The sequence below is a fragment of the Somniosus microcephalus genome, unplaced genomic scaffold, assembly GCF_052327205.1.
Source record: "Somniosus microcephalus isolate GS21.2 unplaced genomic scaffold, FLI_Smic_1.0 scaffold265, whole genome shotgun sequence".
Classification (NCBI taxonomy): Eukaryota; Metazoa; Chordata; class Chondrichthyes; order Squaliformes; family Somniosidae; genus Somniosus; species Somniosus microcephalus.
Genome location: NW_028225452.1, coordinates 293,865 through 314,266, shown reverse-complemented (window position 1 = coordinate 314,266; position 20,402 = coordinate 293,865). Strand labels below are relative to the sequence as shown.

At 47.7% G+C, this 20,402-nt stretch overlaps 1 protein-coding gene across 1 annotated transcript; it reads left to right on the top strand.

The window, feature by feature from the left end:
- Positions 1-2,790: 2,790 nt before the first annotated feature.
- LOC147081965 (uncharacterized) lies at positions 2,791-14,899 on the top strand. Its single transcript, XM_085980566.1, has 3 exons — positions 2,791-2,880; positions 6,146-6,217; positions 13,211-14,899. The coding sequence occupies exon 3, from the start codon at positions 13,490-13,492 to the stop codon at positions 14,897-14,899; it is 1,410 nt and encodes a 469-aa protein (XP_085836692.1). The 5' UTR covers positions 2,791-2,880; positions 6,146-6,217; positions 13,211-13,489.
- Positions 14,900-20,402: the final 5,503 nt, after the last annotated feature.

Below are 20,402 nucleotides of genomic sequence, written 5' to 3'. Positions count from 1 at the left end.
GGTACTCGGTAAGATAATGGGACTTAAGGCGGATAAATCCCCTGGACCTGATGGCTTATATCCCAGGGTCTTGAGAGAGGTAGCGGTGGGGATTGCAGATGCATTGGTGGTAATTTTCCAAAACTCCCTGGATTCAGAGAAGGTCCCAGCAGATTGGAAAACTGCTAATGTAACGCCCTTATTTAAAAAGGGAGGTAGACAAAAGGCTGGAAACTATAGACCAGTTAGCCTAACATCTGTGGTTGGTAAAATGTTGGAGTCCATTATTAAGGAAGCAGTAACAGGACATTTGGATAAGCATAATTTAATCTGACAGAGTCAGCATGGTTTTATAAAGGGGAAGTCATGTTTGACGAATTTGCTCGAATTCTTTGAGGATGTAACAAACAGGGTGGATAAAGGGGAACCAGTGGATGTGGTGTATTTGGACTTCCAAAAGTCATTTGACAAGGTGCCACACAAAAGATTACTGCACAAGATAAAAAATCACAGGATTGGGGGTAATATACTGGCATGGGTGGAAGATTGGCTATCTAACAGAAAACAGAGAGTTGGGATAAATGGTTCATTCTCGGGTTGGCAATCAGTAACTAGTGCTGTTCCGCAGGGGTCAGTGCTGGGACCCCAACTCTTTACAATCTATATTAACGATTTGGAGGAGGGGACCGAGTGCAACATATCCAAGTTTGCCGATGATACAAAGATGGGAGGGAAAGCAGTGAGTGAGGAGGACATAAAAAACCTGCAAAAGGACATAGACAGGCTAAGTGAGTGGGCAGAAATTTGGCAGATGGAATATAATGTTGGAAAGTGTGAGGTTATGCACTTTGGCAGAAAAAATCAAAGAGCAAGTTATTATCTAAATGGAGAGAAACTGCAAAGTGCTACAGTGCAAAGGGATCTGGGGGTCCTGGTGCATGAAACACAGAAGGTTAGTATGCAGGTACAGCAGGTGATCAGGAAGGCCAATGGAATCTTGGCTTTTATTGCAAGGGGGATGGAGTATGAAAGCTGGGAAGTCTTGCTTCAGTTTCCATATTTAAGAAAAGATATACTTGCTCTCGAGGCAGTTCAGAGAAGGTTCACTCGGTTGATTCTGGAGATGAGGGGGTTGACTTATGAGGAAAGGTTGAGTAGGTTGGGCCTCTACTCATTGGAATTCAGAAGAATGAGAGGCGATCTTATCGAAACATAGAAGATTGTGAGGGGGCTTGATCGGGTGGATGCGGGCCGGATGTTTCCACTGATGGGTGAGACTGGAACTAGGGGGCATAATCTTAGAATAAGGGGCTGCCGTTTCAAAACTGAGATGAGGAGAAACTTCTTCACTCAGAGTGTGGTACATCTATGGAATTTGCTACCTCAGATAGCTGTGGAAGCTGCGACATTAAATAAATTTAAAACGGAGATAGACAGTTTCCTAACTGATAAGGGAATTAGGGGTTACGGGGAGCGGGCAGGGAAGTGGACGTGAGTCTAGGTTCAGATCAGCCATGATCCTATTGAATGGCGGAGCAGGCCCGAGGGGCTGTATGGCCTACTCCTGTTCCTACTTCTTATGTTCTTTTTCTCTTCACATATCTATAAAAGCTTTTACAGTCAGTTTTTATGTTCCCTGAAAGCTTACTCTCATATTCTATTTTCCCCTTCTTAATTAATCCCTTTGTCCTCCTTTGTTGAATCCTAAACTGCTCCCAATCCTCAGGTTTACTGCTTTTTCTGGCCAATTTATATGTCCTCTCCTTGGATCTTATGCTATCCCTAATTTCCCTTGTTAGCCACGGTTGAGTCACCTTTTTTGTTTTATTTTTATGCCAAACTGGGATGAACAAATTCTGTAGTTCATCCATGCGGTCTTTGAATGTTTGCCATTGCCTATCCACCGTCAACCCTTTGAGTGACATTCCCCAATCAATCCTACCCAACTCGCTCCTCAGACCATCGTAGTTTCCTTTATTTAAATTTAGGACCCTAGTCTCTGAGTCAACCTGTATCTGCAGGTTGCATCCTGCAACCCCAGCATCTGCAATATTTGGCCCCTTGTGACCCCACCTCATTGTTCTTTGATGTAATGTAACCCTGACTGACCTGTTTGGACACCATTCACACCTTTGACTGCTGTGATTATCTCTCTGCCGAGGTGTGACAAATGGCAGTTGGAAAGGTTACCTGTAAACATCTGACATGATTCTCTGACTATATAAGCTGTGTCTTTATGCATTTCTCCACTTCACCTGAAGAAGGAGCAGCGCTCCGAAAGCTTGTGATTTCAAATAAAGCTGTTGGACTATAACCTGGTGTTGTGTGACTTCTTACGTCTGAGTCAACAACTTCATTCTCCATCTTAATGAAGAATTCGATCATATTATGATCACTCCGACCCAAGGGGCCTCGTAGAACAAGATTGCTAATTAATCCTTTCTCGTTACATAATACCCGTCTAAGATGGCCTGATCTCTGGTTGGTTCCTCGACATATTGGTCCAGGAATCCACCCCGTAAACACTCCAGGAATTCCTCCGCCACAGTAGAGGACATGAGAGGGGGGGAGGGTGTCCCTTTAAATGTGGAGGAGTTGGGTGTCCCTTTAAATGTGGAGGGGTGGGTGTGCCTTTAAATGTGCAGGGGGTGGTTGTCCCTTTAAATGTGCAGGGGGTGGGTGTCCCTTTAAATGTGGAGGGAGTGGGTGTCCCCTTAAATGTGGAGGGGGCGGGTGTCCCTTTAAATGTGGAGGGGGTGGGTGTCCCTTTAAATGTGCAGAGGCAGGGCCGCGCATACTCATTCGGTCCACCACAAAACGAGGCTACCAGTGCGCCTGTGTGGGGCCTCCGGGGAGAAGACGGAAGGCCGGGCCCGGGAAGAGGCAGATTCAGCGGCCGGGGTAAAGTGTTGGGGAATCGATTTAAATCGAGGTTGCGGGGGGGGGGAAGCGGAGAGCGAAATTATAAAGTAAAATACGAGAAAAACCAAACCTGAGAGTCGGGCGGGACCTCCGCGGACGCCGAACGGAGTGGATTGAGCCGCGTGGGGTGGCGGAGTGAGACGGAGGAATGTGATTCTGACTGACGGGAGCGCTGACCAATAGGAAGAGGGCTGAGCTGGGAGGACTGAACTGGGCGGCCTGCTCCTCCAACCAATGGCGGCGCGGCAAGGGGGCGGGACCTTTCACCCCGGCGCTGGTGGGCTGGGACCCGTTTGTGACGTCATCAGAGGAAGAGGCCATTCAGGTGGATGGAGGCCGGCCCGGCCTGTGACTGGCGGGAGCTCTGACCAATAGGGCGAGGGCTGAGGTGGGAGGACTGAACTGGGCGGTCTGGTCCTCCAACCAATGGCGGCGCGGCAAGGGGGCGGGACCTTTTACCCCGGCGCTGGTGGGCTGGGACCCGTTTGTGACGTCATCAGAGGAAGAGGCCATTCAGGTGGATGGAGGCCGGCCCGGCCTGTGACTGGCGGGAGCTCTGACCAATAGGGCGAGGGCTGAGGTGGGAGGACTGAACTGGGCGGTCTGGTCCTCCAACCAATGGCGGCGCGGCAAGGGGGCGGGGCCTCCTCTCCAGCTCAGGTGCGCTGGGGCCGATTGTGACGCGCTGTCCCCAGGTGAGAGCAGCTCAGTCAGCACAGAGCTGGGGCTGGAATCTGGGAGAGGGGCCGCAGGCAGCGGGCCTGGCAAAGGGGCACAAGCTTCACAATACAAGCTGCTTTCAAATGCAAAATTGTTTCCTACAGACAGCCTTGGTCACTGCAAAAAAAACTGTTTAACAATTCATCATAACTCCCCTGCTTTAGGAGAGGGGTAGAGTGCAAAAGCAAGGAAGTTATGATGAAACTGTGTAAAAGACTGGAGTCAGCTGTGGCTCAGTGGATAGCAGAGTCAGAAGGTTGTGGGTTCAAATCCCACTCCAGGGACTTGAGCACATAAAGCGAGGCTGACACTCCAGTGCGGTGCTGAGGGAGTGCTGCACTGTCGGAGGCGCAGTCCTGATGGAGCGCTGCACTGTTGGAGGGGCTGTACTGAGGGAGCGCTGCACTGTCGGAGGGGCAGTACTGAGGGAGCGCCGCACTGTCGGGGGAAGCAATGCTGTGGGAGTGCCGCATTGTCGGAGGGGCAGTACTGAGGGAGCGCCGCACTGTCGGAGGGGCAGCACTGAGGGAGCGCCGCACTGTTGGAGGGGCAGTGCTGAGGGAGCGCCGCACTGTTGGGGGGGCAGTGCTGAGGGAGCACTGCACTGCAGGCGGGGCAGTACTGAGGGAACGCCGCACTGTTGGAGAGACAGTACTGAGGGAGTGCCACACTGTTGGAGGGGTGGTACTGGGAGCGCTGCACAGTCGGAGGGGCAGTACTGAGGGAGCGCTGCACTGTCGCAGGGGCAGTACTGAGGGAGCACTGCACTGTCCGATACTCAGTACTACATAGAAACATAGAAGATAGGAGCAGGATTAGGCCATTCGGCCCTTCGAGACTGCTCTGCCATTCAATGAGATCATGGCTGATCATCCAAATTCAGTACCCTGTCCCTGCCTTCTCCCCATATCCCTTGATCCCTTTAGCCTTAAGAAATATATCCAACTCTTTTTTGAATATATTTAATGAACTGACCTCCACCGCCCTCTGTGGCAGAGAATTCCACAGGTTCACCACTCTCTGGGTGAAGAAATTCCTCCTCATTTCAGTCCTAAATAGCTTACCCCTTATCCTTAGACTATGACCCCTGGTCCTGGACTCCCCGGCCATCATAAACATCCTTCCTGCATCAATCTGTCCAGGCCTGGCAGAATTTTATTGACAAGGTATTGACTTGGATAGAGAACTGGTTGGCAGACAGAATGCAAACAGTTGGAATAAATGGGTTGTTTTCCGAGTGGCAGGCAGTGACTAGTGGGGTACCACAAAGATCGGTCCTAGGACCCCAGCTGTTCACAATATATATTAATGATCTGGACGAGGAAATTGGATGTAGTATCTCCAAATTTGCAGACGACACAAAGCTGGGTGGGAGGGTATGCTGTGAGGAGGATGTCGTGAAACTCCAGTACGATTTGGACAGGTTGGGTGATTGGGCAGAAACATGGCAAATGCACTATAATGTGGATAAATGTGAGGTTATCGACTTTGGTGGCAAAAACAGGAAGGCAGATTATTATTTGAATGGCAATAGATTGGGAGAAGGGGAGGTGCAAAGAGACCTGGGTGTTCTTGTGCACCAGTTGCTGAAGGTAAGCATGCAGGTGCAGCAGGCGGTTAAGAAGGCAAAATGGTATGTTGGCCTTCGTAGCAAGAGGGTTCGAGTACAGGAACAAGGATGTCTTGCTGCAGTTGTACAGGGCCTTGGTGAGACCGCACCTTGAGTATTGTGTGCAGTTTTGTTCGCCTTATCTGAGGAAGGATGTTCTTGCCATGGAGGGAGTGCAGCGAAGATTCACCAGGCTGATACCTGAGATGGCAGGAATGACGTATGAGGAGAGATTGGGTCGATTGGGCTTGTACTCACTGGAGTTTAGAAGATTGAGAGGGGATCTCATCAAAACCTATAAAATTCTGTCAGGCCTGGACAGACTAGATGCAGGAAGGATGTTCCCGATGGCCGGGGAGTCCAGAACCAGGGGTCACAGTCTAAGGATAAGGGGTAAGCCATTTAGGACTGAGATGAGGAGGAATTTCTTCACCCAGAGAGTGGTGAACCTGTGGAATTCTCTACCACAGAGGGCGGTGGAGGCCAGTTCATTAAATATATTCAAGAAGGAGTTGGATATATTTCTTAAGGCTAAAGGATCAAGGGATATGGGGAGCAGGCAGGGACAGGGTACTGAATTTGGATGATCAGCCATGATCTCATTGAATTGCGGAGCAGGCTCGAGGGGCCGAATGGCCTACTCCTGCTCCTATCTTCAATGTTTCTGTGTTTGCTCCTCCAACGTGAGCGCTCCACCAATGAGCGAGGGGAGGCGGAGCCTGAAGGACCGACCGAGGGGCTTTGGTCCTCCAACCAATCGCGGCGAAGGAGGAGGCGGGACCTAGAACCGGCTCATTGGACGGATCGGCCCGCCGCCTTTTTGTAAATGGGCCTGCTCAGAATCTGTGAGCCTGGGAAAGTTTAATTTTAATGTTCCTTTCACATTTTGCAGCTCAAACTAATCTTGTTTTGCAGAAGATACATTTAAAAAACAGTATGTTTTCAAATTGATATAGCAGAAACAAAAACCCTCTGGAGCAAATATTTGTGAGTAAAAATACTTTTTCTCCCTGAATTAATTTTTAAAATATAAATTTCCAGCATTTTTAATTATTAATTTTAAGCACTTTGAGAAATATGGGAGTGGTGGGGGTTCTCTTAAAGGGAGAGGCACACTGTGATTTTCATTAAAGGGACTGCGTCTCCCTTTTTATAATGTATATGTAAGAGACTGACATTTAAAGTAGGGCTAATCCCCTGCTCCAGTGAGTGCTTGGTGAGAAATCAGGTGCTGTTTGCTCTCGCCCCCTCCCAATTTTCTGCCAAGGGACAGAAAGCAGAGAGTAGTGGTGAACGGTTGCTTTTCAGACTGGAGGGAGGTAAACAGTGATGTTCCCCAGGGGTCGGTATTAGGACCAATGTTCCCTCTTTTTTTTGAGGTGCGTGGCCCCTTTAACGGGCTGCACGGCCCATTCAAATTTCCACGCATGCGCGTTTATTCCATTTATAGGGCGGTGAGCCGGCTGCGCGGGACCTCCAGACCGCTGCGTGGCCGCGCAACTTAACGTGAACATTGATTCGGACCACTGCTTTTTTTGATATATATCAATGACCTGGACTTGGGGATCCAGGGCAAAATTTCAAAGTTTACAGATGACACGAAACTCGGAAATGTAGCAAACAATGAGGATAGTAACAGACTTCAGGAGGATGTAGCCAGACTGGTGAAATGGGCAGAAACGTGGCAGATTAAATTTAATGTAGAGAAGTGTGAAGTGATTCATTTTGGTAGGAAGAATGAGGAGAGGCAATATAAACTAAATGGTCCAGTTTTAAAGAGGGTGCAGGAACAGAGAGGCCTCGGGGTGTATGTACACAAATCTTAGAAGGTGGCAGGACAAGTTGAGAAGGCTGTTAAAAAAGCATACAGGATCCTTGACTTTATTAATAGAGGAATAGAGTACAAAAGCAAGCAGGTTATGCTAAGCCTTTATAAAACACTGGCTAGGCTTCCACTGGGCACCACACTTTAGGAAGGATGTCAAGGCCTAAGAGAGGGTGCAGAAGAAATTTACGAGAATGGGACCAGGGCTGAGGGACTTGAGTTACGTGGAGAGACGGGAGAAGCTGGGGTTGTTCTCCTTAAGCAAAGAAGATTAAGAGGAGATTTGATAGAGTTGTTCAAAATCAGGATGGATTTTGAGAGAGTAAATAAGGAGAAACCGTTTCCAATGGCTGAAGGGACAGAAACCAGATTTAAGGCGATTGGCAAAAGAACCAGAGGTGACATGAGGAAACAGATTTTTACACCAAGTTGTTGTGATCTGGAATGCACTGCCTGAAAGGGCGGTGGAAGCAGATTCGATATTATAATTCAAAAGAGACTGAGATAAATACTTGAAGGGAAAACATTGACAGGGCTTTGGGGAAAGAGCAGGGGGAGTGGGATTAATTGGATCGCTCTTTCAAAGAGCCGGCACAGGCACGATGGGCTGAATGGCCTCCTTCTGTGCTGTATCATTCTATGATGCTATTCTACACAGACACACACACATACAGTCAGACAGACACACAGACACAGATACTCACTAAAATACAGTCAGACACACACTCACATTTTTTCTGCATGAACTTTTATTATTAATTTCAAAGACTTTACGAAAAAGGCGGGAGTGGTGGGCGTAGGGCTCTTAAAGGGACAGGGACACTTCTTTCCAGTGTGATTTTCATTAAAGGGACCGAGTCCCTCCTTGCCTGTGGAGGACCAATTTTAAAAGGACAGCGTCTCGAAATCAGGTGCTGTCTGCGTGTGAACCACCTCCTCCCAATTTCCTGCCAAGCGATCCCTGCGGGCACCACTCCACTCTAGGAGTGGCTCCTAGAATCATACAGCACAGAAGGAGGCCATTCAGCCCATCGTGCCTGTGCCGGCTCTTTGAACGAGCTCTCCATTTAGTCCCACTCCCCTGCTCTGTCCCCATAGCCCTGAAAATGTTTCCCCTTCAAGTATTTATCCAATTCCCCAGTGAACGTTATTATTGACTCTGCTTCCACCGCCCTTTCAGGCAGCGCATTCCAGATCACAACAACTCGCTGCGTCAATAAAATTCTCCTCACCTCGCCTCTGGTTCTTTTGTCAATGACCTTATATCTGTGTCCTCTGGTTACCGACCCTCCTGCCACTGGAAACAGTTTCTCCTTATAAGCTACAGCTATACAAAGCCCTGGTTAGACCCCAGAGAGTCATAACGGCACAGAAGGAGGCCATTCGGCCCATCGAGTCCGAGCCGGCTCTCTGTATACAATCCAGTCAGTCCCATTCCCCCGCTCTATCCCCATAGCCCTGCAAGTTTATTTCCCTCAAGTGCCTATCCAGTCTCCCCTTGAAAACATTGAGTGTCTCCGCTTCCACCACTTCCGTCGGCAGTGAGTTCCAGGTCATCACCACTCGCTGCGTAAAAAGTTTTTCCTCACACCCCCCCGTATCTCGTGCCCAAAACCTTAAATCTGTGTCCCCTAGTCCTTGTACCATCAACTAATGGGCACAGCCTTTCTCCGTCTAGCCTAGCCAAACCCGACATAATCTTGTCAAATCACCCCTAAACTTCCTTTACTCTAATGAAAACAAATCCAGCTTCTCCAACCTGTCCTTGTAGCTAAGATCCCCCATCCCCAGAACCATTCTGGTAAATCTCCTCTGCACCCTCTCAAGGGCCTTCACATCCTTCCTAAAGTGTGGTGACCAGAACTGGACGCAATACTCCAGTTGTGGCCTAACCAGCGCTTTATAAAGGTTCAGCATAACTTCTCTACTTTTGTACTCAATACCTCTATTTATGAAGCCCAAGATCCCATATGCTTTGTTAACCACTCTCTCAATATGTCCCGCCACCTTCAGGGACCTACGCACATTAACTCCCAGGAACTCCCTGGAGAACTGTGTACAGTTCTGGGCACCGCACCTCAGAAAGGATATACTGACCTTGGAAGGAGTGCAGCACAGATTGACCAGAATGTTACCCGGGCTCCAAGGGTTAGATTATGAGGAGAGATTACATAAACTAGGCTTGTGTTCCCTGGAATCTAGAAGGTTAAGGAGTGATTGAGGATTTTAGGATTTTGAAAGGAATTGGTAGAGTAGATAGAGAGAAACTTTTTCCGCCGGTGGGGCAGTCGAGGACAAGGGGACATCACCTTAAAATCAGAGCCAGGCCATTCAGGAGAGAAGTTGGGAAACACTTCTTCACACAAAGGGTGGTAGAAGTGTGGAACCCTCTCCCACAGAAAGCAGTCGATGCCAGCTCAATTAATCATTTTAAATCCGAGAGCGATAGATTTTTGCTCGACAAGGGAGCAAAGGGATATGGAGCCAAGGCAGGTGAGTGGAGTTAAGACACAGATCGGCCATGATCTCATTGAGTGGCGGAACAGGCTGGAGGGGCTGAATGGCCTCCTCCTGTTCCCATGCTCCTATTTACTCTATCAAAACCCTTCATGTTTTGAACACCTCTATTAAATCTCCGCTGCACCTTCTCTGCTTCAAGGAGAACAATCCCAGCTTCTCCAGTCTCTCCACGTAACTGAAATCCTCTGTGTATTTGTCGTGGGGCAGCAGGCTATAGCAAACAGCTTTCTTAAGAACATAAGAAATAGGAGCAGGAGCAGGCCATTCGGCCCTTCGAGCCTGCTCCGCCATTCAATAAGATCATGGCTGATCTTCTACCTCATCTCCACCTTCCTGCCCGATCCCCATAATCCCTTGATTCCCCATGAGCCCAAAGATCTATCGATCTCAGCCTTGATTATACTCAATGACTGAGCCTCCACAGCCCTCTGGGGCAGAGAATTCCAAAGATTCACCACCCTCTGAGTGAAGAAATTTCTCCTCATCTCAGTCCTAAATGGCCGACCACTTATTCTGAGACTGTGACCCCTGGTTCTAGACCCCCCAGCCAGGGGAAACAGTCTCCCAGCATCTACCCTGTCAAACCCTGTAAGAATTGTAGATGTTTCAATGAGATCACCTCTCATTCTTCAAAATTCATGGGAATATAGGCCCAGTCTCCTCAATCTCTCCTCACAGGACAATCCCCCCATCCCAGGAATCAGTCTGGTGAACCTTTGTTGCACTCCCTCTAAGGCAAGTATATCCTTCCTTAGGTAAGGAGACCAAGACTGTACACAATACTCCAGGTGTGGTCTCACCAAGGCCCTATATAGTTGCGGTAAGACTTTACTCTTATACTCCAATCCTTTTGTAATAAAGACTAACGTACCATTTGCTTTCCTAATTGCTTGCTGCACCTGCGTGTTAAGATGAGAAATGATAAAGGCAAGAAGTCACTTGTGAGAGTGGTGTACAGGCCCCCTGACAGTAACCACACGGTAGGATGGAGTATAAAGGAAGAACTAATGGGAGCTTGTCAGAAAGGTATGGCAATAATCATGGGGGATTTTAATCTACGTATAGACTGGAAAAATCAGATGGGCAAAGGTAGCCTAGATGAGGAGTGCATCGAATCTTTTTGGGATAGTTTCTTAGAACAGCACGTTCTGGAGCCAACCAGAGAGCAGGCTATACTAGACCTGGTGTTGTGCAGTGAGATAGGATTAATTAATGACTTCATAGTGAAGGCACCCCGAGGTAGCAGCGATCATAATATGATTGAATTTTACATTCAGTTTGAGGGAGAGACGAGTGGGTCCAAGACTAGTATTTTAAACTTAAATAAGGGCAATTATGAGGGCATGAAAGCAGAGCTAGCTAAAGTGAACAGGCAAATTAGGTTAAGGGATAGGTCAATAGAGTCGCAGTGGCAGACATTTAAGGGGATATTTCAGAATACACAGAATAGATACATTCCAACGAGAAAGAAAAATTCCAAGGGGAGGACCCACCATCCGTGGTTAACTAAAAAATTTAAAGATAGTATCAGACTTAAAGAAAAAGCATATAATTGTGCAAAGATGGCTGGCAGGTCAGAAGATTGGACAGAATATAAAAAACAGCAAAGAATGACTAAAAGATTAATAAGGAAAGAAAAATGAGCGTACCAGAGAAAGCTAGCTAGAAATATAAACACTGACAGTAAGAGTTTCTATAGATATTTAAAAAAGAAAAGAGTTAACAAAGTGAGCGTTGGTCCTATAGAAAGTGAGTCTGGGGAATTAATAATGGAAAATAAGGAGATGGCAGTTGAATTGAACAGGTATTTTGCATCGGTCTTCACTATAGAGGATTCAAGTAACATCCCAGAAATAGCTGTAAATCAGGAAATGGAAGGGAGGGAGGAACTCAAGAAAATTACAATCACCAGGGAAGTGGTACTGAGCAAATTGTTGGAGCTGCGGGCTGACAAGTTCCTGGGTCCTGATGGACTTCATCCTAGGATCTTAAAAGAAGTGGCAAGTGAGATAGTTGATGCGTTGGTTTTAATTTTCCAAAATTCCCTAGATTCGGGGAAGGTTCCATTAGATTGGAAAATAGTGAATGTAACTCCTTTATTCAAAGGGAGGGAGACAGAAAGCAGGAAACTACAGGCCAGTTAGCTTAACATCTGTCATAGGGAAGATGATAGAAGCTATTATTAAAGACGTTATAGCAGGGCACTTGGAAAAGTTCAAGGTAATCAGGCAGAGTCAACATGGTTTTGTGAAAGGGAAATCATGTTTAACCAATTTATTGGAGTTCTTTGAGGAAGTAACATGTGCTGTGGATAAAGGGGAACTGGTGGATGTACTGTACTTAGATTTCCAGAAGGTATTTGATAAGGTGCCACATCAAAGGTTATTGCGGAAAATAAAAGCTCATGGTGTAGGGAGTAACATGTTGGCATGGATAGAAGATTGGCTAGCTAATAGGAAACAGAGAGTAGGCATAAATGGGTCATTTTCTGGTTGGCAAGATGTAACGAGTGGTGTGCCACAGGGATCAGTGCTGGGACCTCAGCTTTTTACAATTTATATAAATGACTTGGATGAAGGGACCGAAGGCATGGTTGCTAAATTAGCTGATGACACAAAGATAGGTAGGAAAGTAAATTGTGAAGAGGACATAATGAGGCTACAAAGGGATATAGATCAGTTAAGTGAGTGGGCAAAGATCTGGCAAATGGAGCATAATGTGGGAAAATGTGAAGTTGTCCATTTTGGCAGGAAGAATAAAAAAGAAGCATATTATCTAAATGGTGAGAGATTGCAGATCTCTGAGATGCAGAGGGATCTGGGTGTCCTAATGCATGAATCGCAAAAGGTTAGTGTTCAGGTACAACAAGTAATCAGGAAAGCTAATAGAATGTTGTTGTTTATTGCGAGGGAAACTGAATACAAAAGTAGGGAGGTTATGCTTCAGTTCTACAGGGCATTGGTGAGACCACATCTGGAGTACTGTGTACAGTATTGGCCTCCTTATTTAAGGAAGGATGTAAATGCATTGCAAGCAGTTCAGAGAAGGTTTACTAGACTAATACCTGGAATGGGCGGGTTGTCTTATGAGGAAAGGTTGGACAGGCTAGGCTTGTATCCGCTGGAGTTTAGAAGAGTAAGAGGTGACCTGATTGAAACATATAAGATCCTGAGGGGTCTGGACAGGGTGGATGTGGAGAGGATGTTTCCTCTTGTGGGAGAATCTAGAACTAGGGGTCACTGTTTAAAAATAAGGGGTCGCCCATTTAAGACAGAGATGAGAAATTTTTTCTTACAGACGGTCGTGAGTATTTCGAACTCTCTTCCTCAGAGGGCGGTGGAAGCAGAGACTTTGAATATTTTTAAGGCAGAGGTAGATAGATTCTTGATAAGGAAGGGGGTGAAAGGTTATCGGGGGTAGGTGGGAATGTGGAGTAATCAGATCAGCCATGATCTTATTGAATGGCGGAGCAGGCTCGAGGGGCCGAGTGGCCTACTCCTGCTCCTAATTCGTATGTTCGTATGTAACCTGTGCAGCAGCTGGGGCCTGAAAATCAGCTTCACTGCCCCTGGGCTGGGAAAGGGGGACAGGAGGCAATATTCTCCCTCTTACCCCTTTCTACACTCCTTTTACAGGGTTTTAGAAGTGGAGCATTTACAGACAGGAAGCTCAGACCAAACATCACGTCAAGAACAGACAGAGTCGCTCGATTCATCAGGACCTGATTCAGTCGCTCCTCCAATCTGCTGGCACACCAGCGAGTTCACACTGATGAGAGACCTTTTAAATGTTCTGAGTGTGGGAAGAGCTTCAAAATATACAAGTACCTGAAGCAACAGCAGTGGCTACACACTGGGGAGAGCCCGTTCACTGGCCCCGTGTTCCAGAAGAGATTCACTCAGTCATCCGCTCCGATGATACACCAGCAAGATCACACTAGGGAGAGGCCTTTAACCCGCTCCGTGTGTGGGAAGGGATTAATTGCACCCTCCGTGCTGCTGAGACACCAGCTTGTCCACACCAATGAGAGACCGTTGACCTGCTCTGTGCTTTTGAAGCGATTCTCTCATTCTGCCACCCTCCTGAGACACCAGCTTGTTCACATTAAATGTTCTGACTGTGGGAAGAGATTTAAAACGTCCCAGAATCTGAAGAGACACCAGCTGGAGAGAGCCGGAGAGATTCTGTTCACCTGCTCCGTGTGTGGGAAGAGATTCACTCCGTCATCCCACCTCCTGACACACCAGCGAGTTCACACTGGTGAGAGACTATTTAAATGTTCTGCCTGTGGGAAGAGCTTTAAAACCTCTGGGGATCTGAAGCAACATCAGCGAGTTCACACTGGTGAGAGGGCGTTCACCTGCTCCGTGTGTGGGAAGGGATTCACTCGGTCATCCAACCTGCTGACACACCAGCAATATCACACTGATGAGAGACCATTTAAATGTTCTGACTGTGGGAAGAGCTTTAAAACCTCTGGGGATCTGAAGGGACACCAGTTGGTTCACACCGATGAGAGACCATTTAAATGCTGTGACTGTGGGAAGAGCTTTAAAACCTCTGGCAATCTGAAGGAACACCAGCGAGTTCACACTGGTGAGAGGCCATTCACCTGCTCCGTGTGTGGGAAGGGATTCACTCGGTCATCCAACCTGCTGACACACCAACGAGTTCACACTGATGAGAGACCATTTAGATGTTCTGACTGTGGGAAGAGCTTTAAAACCTCTGGGACTCTGAAGGAACACCAGCGAGTTCACACTGGTGAGCGGGCATTCACCTGCTCCGTGTGTGGGAAGAGATTCACTCAGTCATCCCACCTCCTGACACACCAACGAGTTCACACTGATGAGAGACCATTTAAATGTTCTGACTGTGGGAAGAGCTTTAAAACCTCTGGGAATCTGAAGGAACACCAGCGAGTTCACACTGGTGAGAGGGCGTTCAGTGAGAGGGCGTTCACCTGCTCCGTGTGTGGGAAGGGATTCACTCGGTCATCCAACCTGCTGACACACCAGCAATATCACACTGATGAGAGACCATTTAGATGTTCTGACTGTGGGAAGAGCTTTAAAACCTCTGGGGATCTGAAGGTACACCAGCGAGTTCACACCGGGGAGAGGCCATTCACCTGCTCCGTGTGTGGGAAGGGATTCACTCGGTCATCCCACCTGCTGACACACCAGCTTGTTCACACTGATGAGAGACCATTTAAATGTCCTGACTGTGCTAAGAGCTTTAAAAGCTCCGGGGAGCTGAAGAGACACCAGCGAGTTCACACTGTTCTGTTGCACAGGGCCCTGAAGACAGCTGGGGTGACATGAACATGGAATGGATGAATGTTTTATAAATTCTTGGACTGCTGTTTAATCTTTCAATCTGTTGTGCTGATGATTCCCTTCGATTGATTGTTGATGGTGTTACATAGAATGTACAGCACAGAAACAGGCCATTCAGCCCAACTGGTCCATACTAGTGTTTATGCCCCACACCCACCCTACTTCAATTAACCCGATCAACATCTCCTCCCATTCCTTTCTCCCTTGTGTGGCTTCCCCATAAATCCATCTGTGCTGTTCACCTCAACCACTCCCTGTGGTAGCGAGTTCCCCATTCTCACCATTCTCTGGGTAAAGACACTTCTCCTGAATTCATTACTGGATTTATTAGTGACTATTTTAAGTTTGTGGCCTCATAAATATGATGAGACTCTGTTAAGCTGACCAGTATGTTGTTGTACTTTGTCTTTTTCTGATGAATTAAACATTACTGAGCCCTTGTACGCGTGTTATGGGATGAAGTTTTTTTAAAATTCGTTCATGGGATGTGGGCGTCGCTGGGAAGGCCAGCATTTATTGCCCATCCCTAATTGCCCTTTAGAAGGTGGTGGTGAGCCACCTTCTTGAACCGCTGCAGTCCGTGTGGTGAAGGTACTCCCACAGTGCTGTCAGGGAGGGAGTTCCAGGACTTTGACCAGCGACGATGAAGGAATGGCAATATACTTCCAAGTTAGAATGGTGTTTGACTTGGAGTTGGTGGTCATAGAGTCATAGAGTTATACAGCACAGAAAGAGGCCCTTCGGCCCATCGTGTCTACACCGGCCATCAAGCCCTGTCTATTCTAATCCCATTTTCCAGCACTTTGTCTGTAGCCTTGTATGCTATGGCGGTTCAAGTGCTCATCTAAATACTTCTTGAATGTTGTGACGGTTCCTGCCTCTACCACCCTTTCAGGCAGTGAGTTCCAGATTCCAACCACCCTCTGGGTGAAAAGTTTTTCCTCAAATCCCCTCTAAACCTCCTGCCCCTACCTTGGTTATTGACCCCTCTACTAAGGGGAAAAGTTCCTTTCTATCTACCCTATCTATGCCCCTCATAATTTTGTACACCTCAATCAGGTCCCCCCTCAGCCTTCTCTGCTCTCAGGAAAACAACCCCAGCCTGTCCAGTCTCTCTTCATAGCTGAAGTGCTCCAGCCCAGGTAACATCCTGGTGAATCTCCTCTGCACCCTCTCCAATGCAATCACATCCTTCCTATAGTGTGGCGAGCAGAACTGCACACAGTATTCCAGCTGTGGCCTAACTAGCGTTTTGTACAGCTCCATCATCACCTCCCTGCTCTTATATTCTATGCCTCGGCTAATGAAGGCAAGTATCCCATAAGCCTTTTTAACCACCTTTTCTGCCTGTCCTGCTGCCTTCAGGGATATATGTATTCTATCAGGTGTTCCCATGTGCTTGCTGTCCTTGTTCTTCCAGGTAGAAGAGGTTGTCGGTTTGGGAGGTGCTGCCGAAGAAGCCTTGGCGAGTTGCTGCTGTCCATCTTGTAGATGGTACACACTGCAGCCACGGTGCACCGGTGGTGGAGGGAGTGAATGTTTAAGGTGGTGGATGGGATGCCAATCAAGCGGGCTGCTTTGTCTTGGGTGGTGTCAAGCTTCTTGAGTGTTGCTGGAGCTGCACTCATCCAGACAAGTGGAGAGTATTCCATCACACTCCTGACTTGTGCCTTGTAGAGGGTGGAAAGGCTTTGGGGAGTCAGGAGGTGAGACACTCGCCGCAGAATACCTAGCCTGTGACCTGCTCTTGTAACCACAGTATTTATGTGGCTGGTCCAGTTAAGTTTCTGGTCAATGGTGACCCCCAGGATGTTGATGGTGGGGGATTCGGTGATGGGAATGCCATTGAATGTCAAGGGGCGGTGATTAGATGCTCGCTTGTTGGAGATAGTCATTGCCTGGCACTTGTGTAGTGCAAATGTTACCTGCCACTTATCAGCCCAAGCCTGAATGTCGTCCAGGTCTTGTTGCATGCGGGCATGGACGGTTTCATTATCTGAGGAGTTGCAAATGGAACTGAATACTGTGCAGTCACCAGCGAACATTCCTACTTCTGACCTTATGTTGGAGGGAAGGTCATTGATGAAGCAGTTGAAGAGGGTTGGGCCGAGGACACTGCCCTGAGGAACTCCTGCAGCGATGTCCTCGGGCTGTGATGATTGACCTCCAACCACCAAGAGCATCTTCCTTTGTGCTCGGTCTGACTCCAGCCAGTGGAGAGTTTCCCCCCGATTCATTAGCATTGAGGTAATAGAGTAATAGAAATATAGAAAATAGGAGCAGGAGTAGGTCATTCGGCCCCTCGAGCCTGCTCTGCCATTTAATGAGATCATGGCTGATCATCCAAATTCAGTACCCCGTCCCTGCCTTTCCCCCATATCCCTTGATCACTTTAGCCTTAAAAAATATATCTAACTCCTTCTTGAATATATTTAATGAATTGGCCTCCACTGCCTTCTGTAGTAGAGAATTCCACAGTTTCACCACTCTCTGGGTGAAGAAATTCCTCCTCATCTCCGTCCTAAATGGCTTACCCCTAATCCTTAGACTGTGACCCCTGGTTCTGGACTCCCCGGCCATCGGGAACATCCTTCCTGCATCGAGTCTGTCTAGTCCTGTTAGAATTTTATAAGTTTCAATGAGATCCCCTCTCATTCTTCTAAACTCCAGCGAGTACAAGTCCAATCGACCCAATCTCTCCCCATACGTCATTCCTGCCATCCCAGGTATCAGTCTGGTGAATCTTCGCTGCACTCCCTCCATGGCAAGAACATCCTTCCTCAGATAAGGTGATCAAAACTGCACACAATACTCAGGATGTGGTCTCACCAAGGCCCTGTACAACTGCAGCAAGACATCCTTGTTCCTGTACTCGAACCCTCTCGCTACGAAGGCCAACATACCATTTGCCTCCTTAAAATCGCCTGCTGCACCTGCATGCTTACTTTCAGCGACTGGTGCACATGGACGCCCAGGTCTCGTTGCACTTCCCCTTCTCCCAATCTATTGCCATTCAGATAATAATCTGTCTTCCTGTTTTTGCCACCAAAGTGGATAACCTCGCAGTTATCCACGTTATATTGCATCTGCCGTGCTTTTGCCCAATGACCTAACCTATCCAAATCATACTGGAGTTTCTCGGCATCCTCCTCACAGCACACACACCCACCCAGCTTTGTGTCGTCTGCAAATTTGGAGATATTACATCTAGTTCCCTTGTCTGGATCATTAATATATATTGTGAATAGCTGGGGTCCAAGGACCGATCCCTGCAGTACCCCACTAGTCACTGCCTGCCACTCGGAAAAAGACCCGTTTATTCCAACTCTTTTTGCTTTCTGTCTGCCAACCAGTTCTCTATCCAAGTTAATACCTTGCCCCCAATCCCACGTGCCTTAACTTTACACGCTAATCTCTTATGCGGGACAATATCAAAAGCCTTCTGAAAGTCCAAATACACCACATCCACTGGTTCTCCCTTATCTATTTTACCAGTTACATCCTCAAAAAATTCCAGTAGATTAGTCAAGCCATGGAATGAATTCAGCAAAGATTCACCAGGCTGACACCTGGGATGGCAGGAATGACGTATGAGGAGAGATTGGGACGATTGGGCTTATACTCGCTGGAGTTTGTAAGAATGAGAGGGGATCTTATTGAAACTTATAAAATTCTGACAGGACTGGACAGACTAGATGCAGGAAGGATGTTCCTGATGGTCGGGGAGTCCAGAAACAGGGGTCACAGTCTAAGAATAAGGGGTAGGCCATTTAGGACTGAAATGAGGAGGAATTTCTTCACCCAGAGAGTGGTGAACCTGTGGAATTCTCTACCACAGAAGGCAGTAGAGGCCAATTCATTAAATATATTCAAGAAGGAGTTGGATATATTTCTTAAGGCTAAAGGGATCAAGGGGTATGGGGAGAAAGCAGGGACAGGGTACTGAAATTGGATGATCAGCCATGATCGCATTGAATGGCGGAGCAGGCTCAAGGGGCCGAATGGCCTACTCCTGCTCCTATCTTCTATGTTTCTATGTTCTTGCATCTTTCTGTAATTTGCCTGCAAATCTGCTCCTCTATCTCCTTCCCACTATTTGGTGGCCTACAGTAAACACCCAGTAGTGTAATAGCTCCTCTATTGTTCCTGAATTCAAACCAATCTTTGCTCCCTCGACTACATCAGCCCTCTCCAATGCTGTAATAGTTTATTTGATCAATACTGCCACCCCATCTCTTTTTCCTTTCCTATCTTTCCTGAATACCTAGTAGCGAGGAATATTAAGATCCCAATCCTCCCCTTCTTTGAGTCTGGTCTCTGTTATTGCCCCTATATCATAGTCCCCTGTGGCACCTTGTGCCTGCAGCTCACCAACCTTATTTACCAGGCTATGTGCATTTACACACATACGCTCCAAACCCATCTAAGTCTGCCTTGCTATTGCCCCGTCTGATTCCTCCTATTTCTGAACTTTTCTTTACTCTGGTGCTATTTCTCTCTCTTATATCTGATATCTATGACTGCGAGTTCTGGTCTCCCCCGACAAGTAGAAACATTTTCTCCACGTCTACCCTATCAAACCCTTTCATAATCTTAATGACTTCTATCTGGTCACCCTTCAGCCTTCTCTTTTCCAGAGAAATGAGCCCCCAGCCTGTTCAGCCTTTCCTGATTGGTATATCCTCTCAGTTCTGGTGTCATTCTTGTGAATCTTTTTGCACATACCACTGATGTCAGACTAACTGGCCCAGGGGTCCTTGTTTTCTCTCGCCCTCCTTTCTTGAATGGCGGGGTTACATTTGATACCTTCCGATCCCCGGGGACCATTCTAGAATCTAAGGAATTCTGGAAGATCATAACCAAGACTCGAGGAGTTATTGGTAAACTCCTGGAGTCTTTAATAGGGGATAAAGTTAATTACAAACTCGCAGAACAAGGAGAATTGTGGTCCCTTTAACCAGCACAAATCCCTGTGTGGAGGAGAGGGGGAGATACAGTCTGTCCCAGGGACTGTCGCACAGCAGAATGAGAGACCCTGTCCCTTTGATTCATGAATTTAAAAAGTCTGTATTGCAATCTGAGCCCGTGTGTTGTGAGCCAAAGAGCCTTGTGTCCAATGAGGGGAATAAAGGCCCACAGCCTCCCCTGAACAAGGGACTGGAGAAACTCGCTGCCCTGCGGATCAGACAATCAGCCGGCGCAAGTCCCGCCCCTCAGGCTCCCCGATTGGTTGGAGGACCCGCCGCCAGCTCGCTCCTCCAGCCCCGCCCCGTTTGCTCCCTATTGGTCGGAAGCTCCCGTCAATCAGGCCCTGGGCCTGGGTCACGAGTCCCTCACAAAGAAAGCCCCGCACGGTCACCGGGCGGAGCTGCTGGTTGGCGGGAGTGGGGTCGGGAGATTAATAAACTGTGGGTAGTCCGCGCCGCAGGGTTTATAAAGCTGGAGAACGGCCTCAGGCCCAAATGAGATCCAGCGGCCTGGTCTCTGT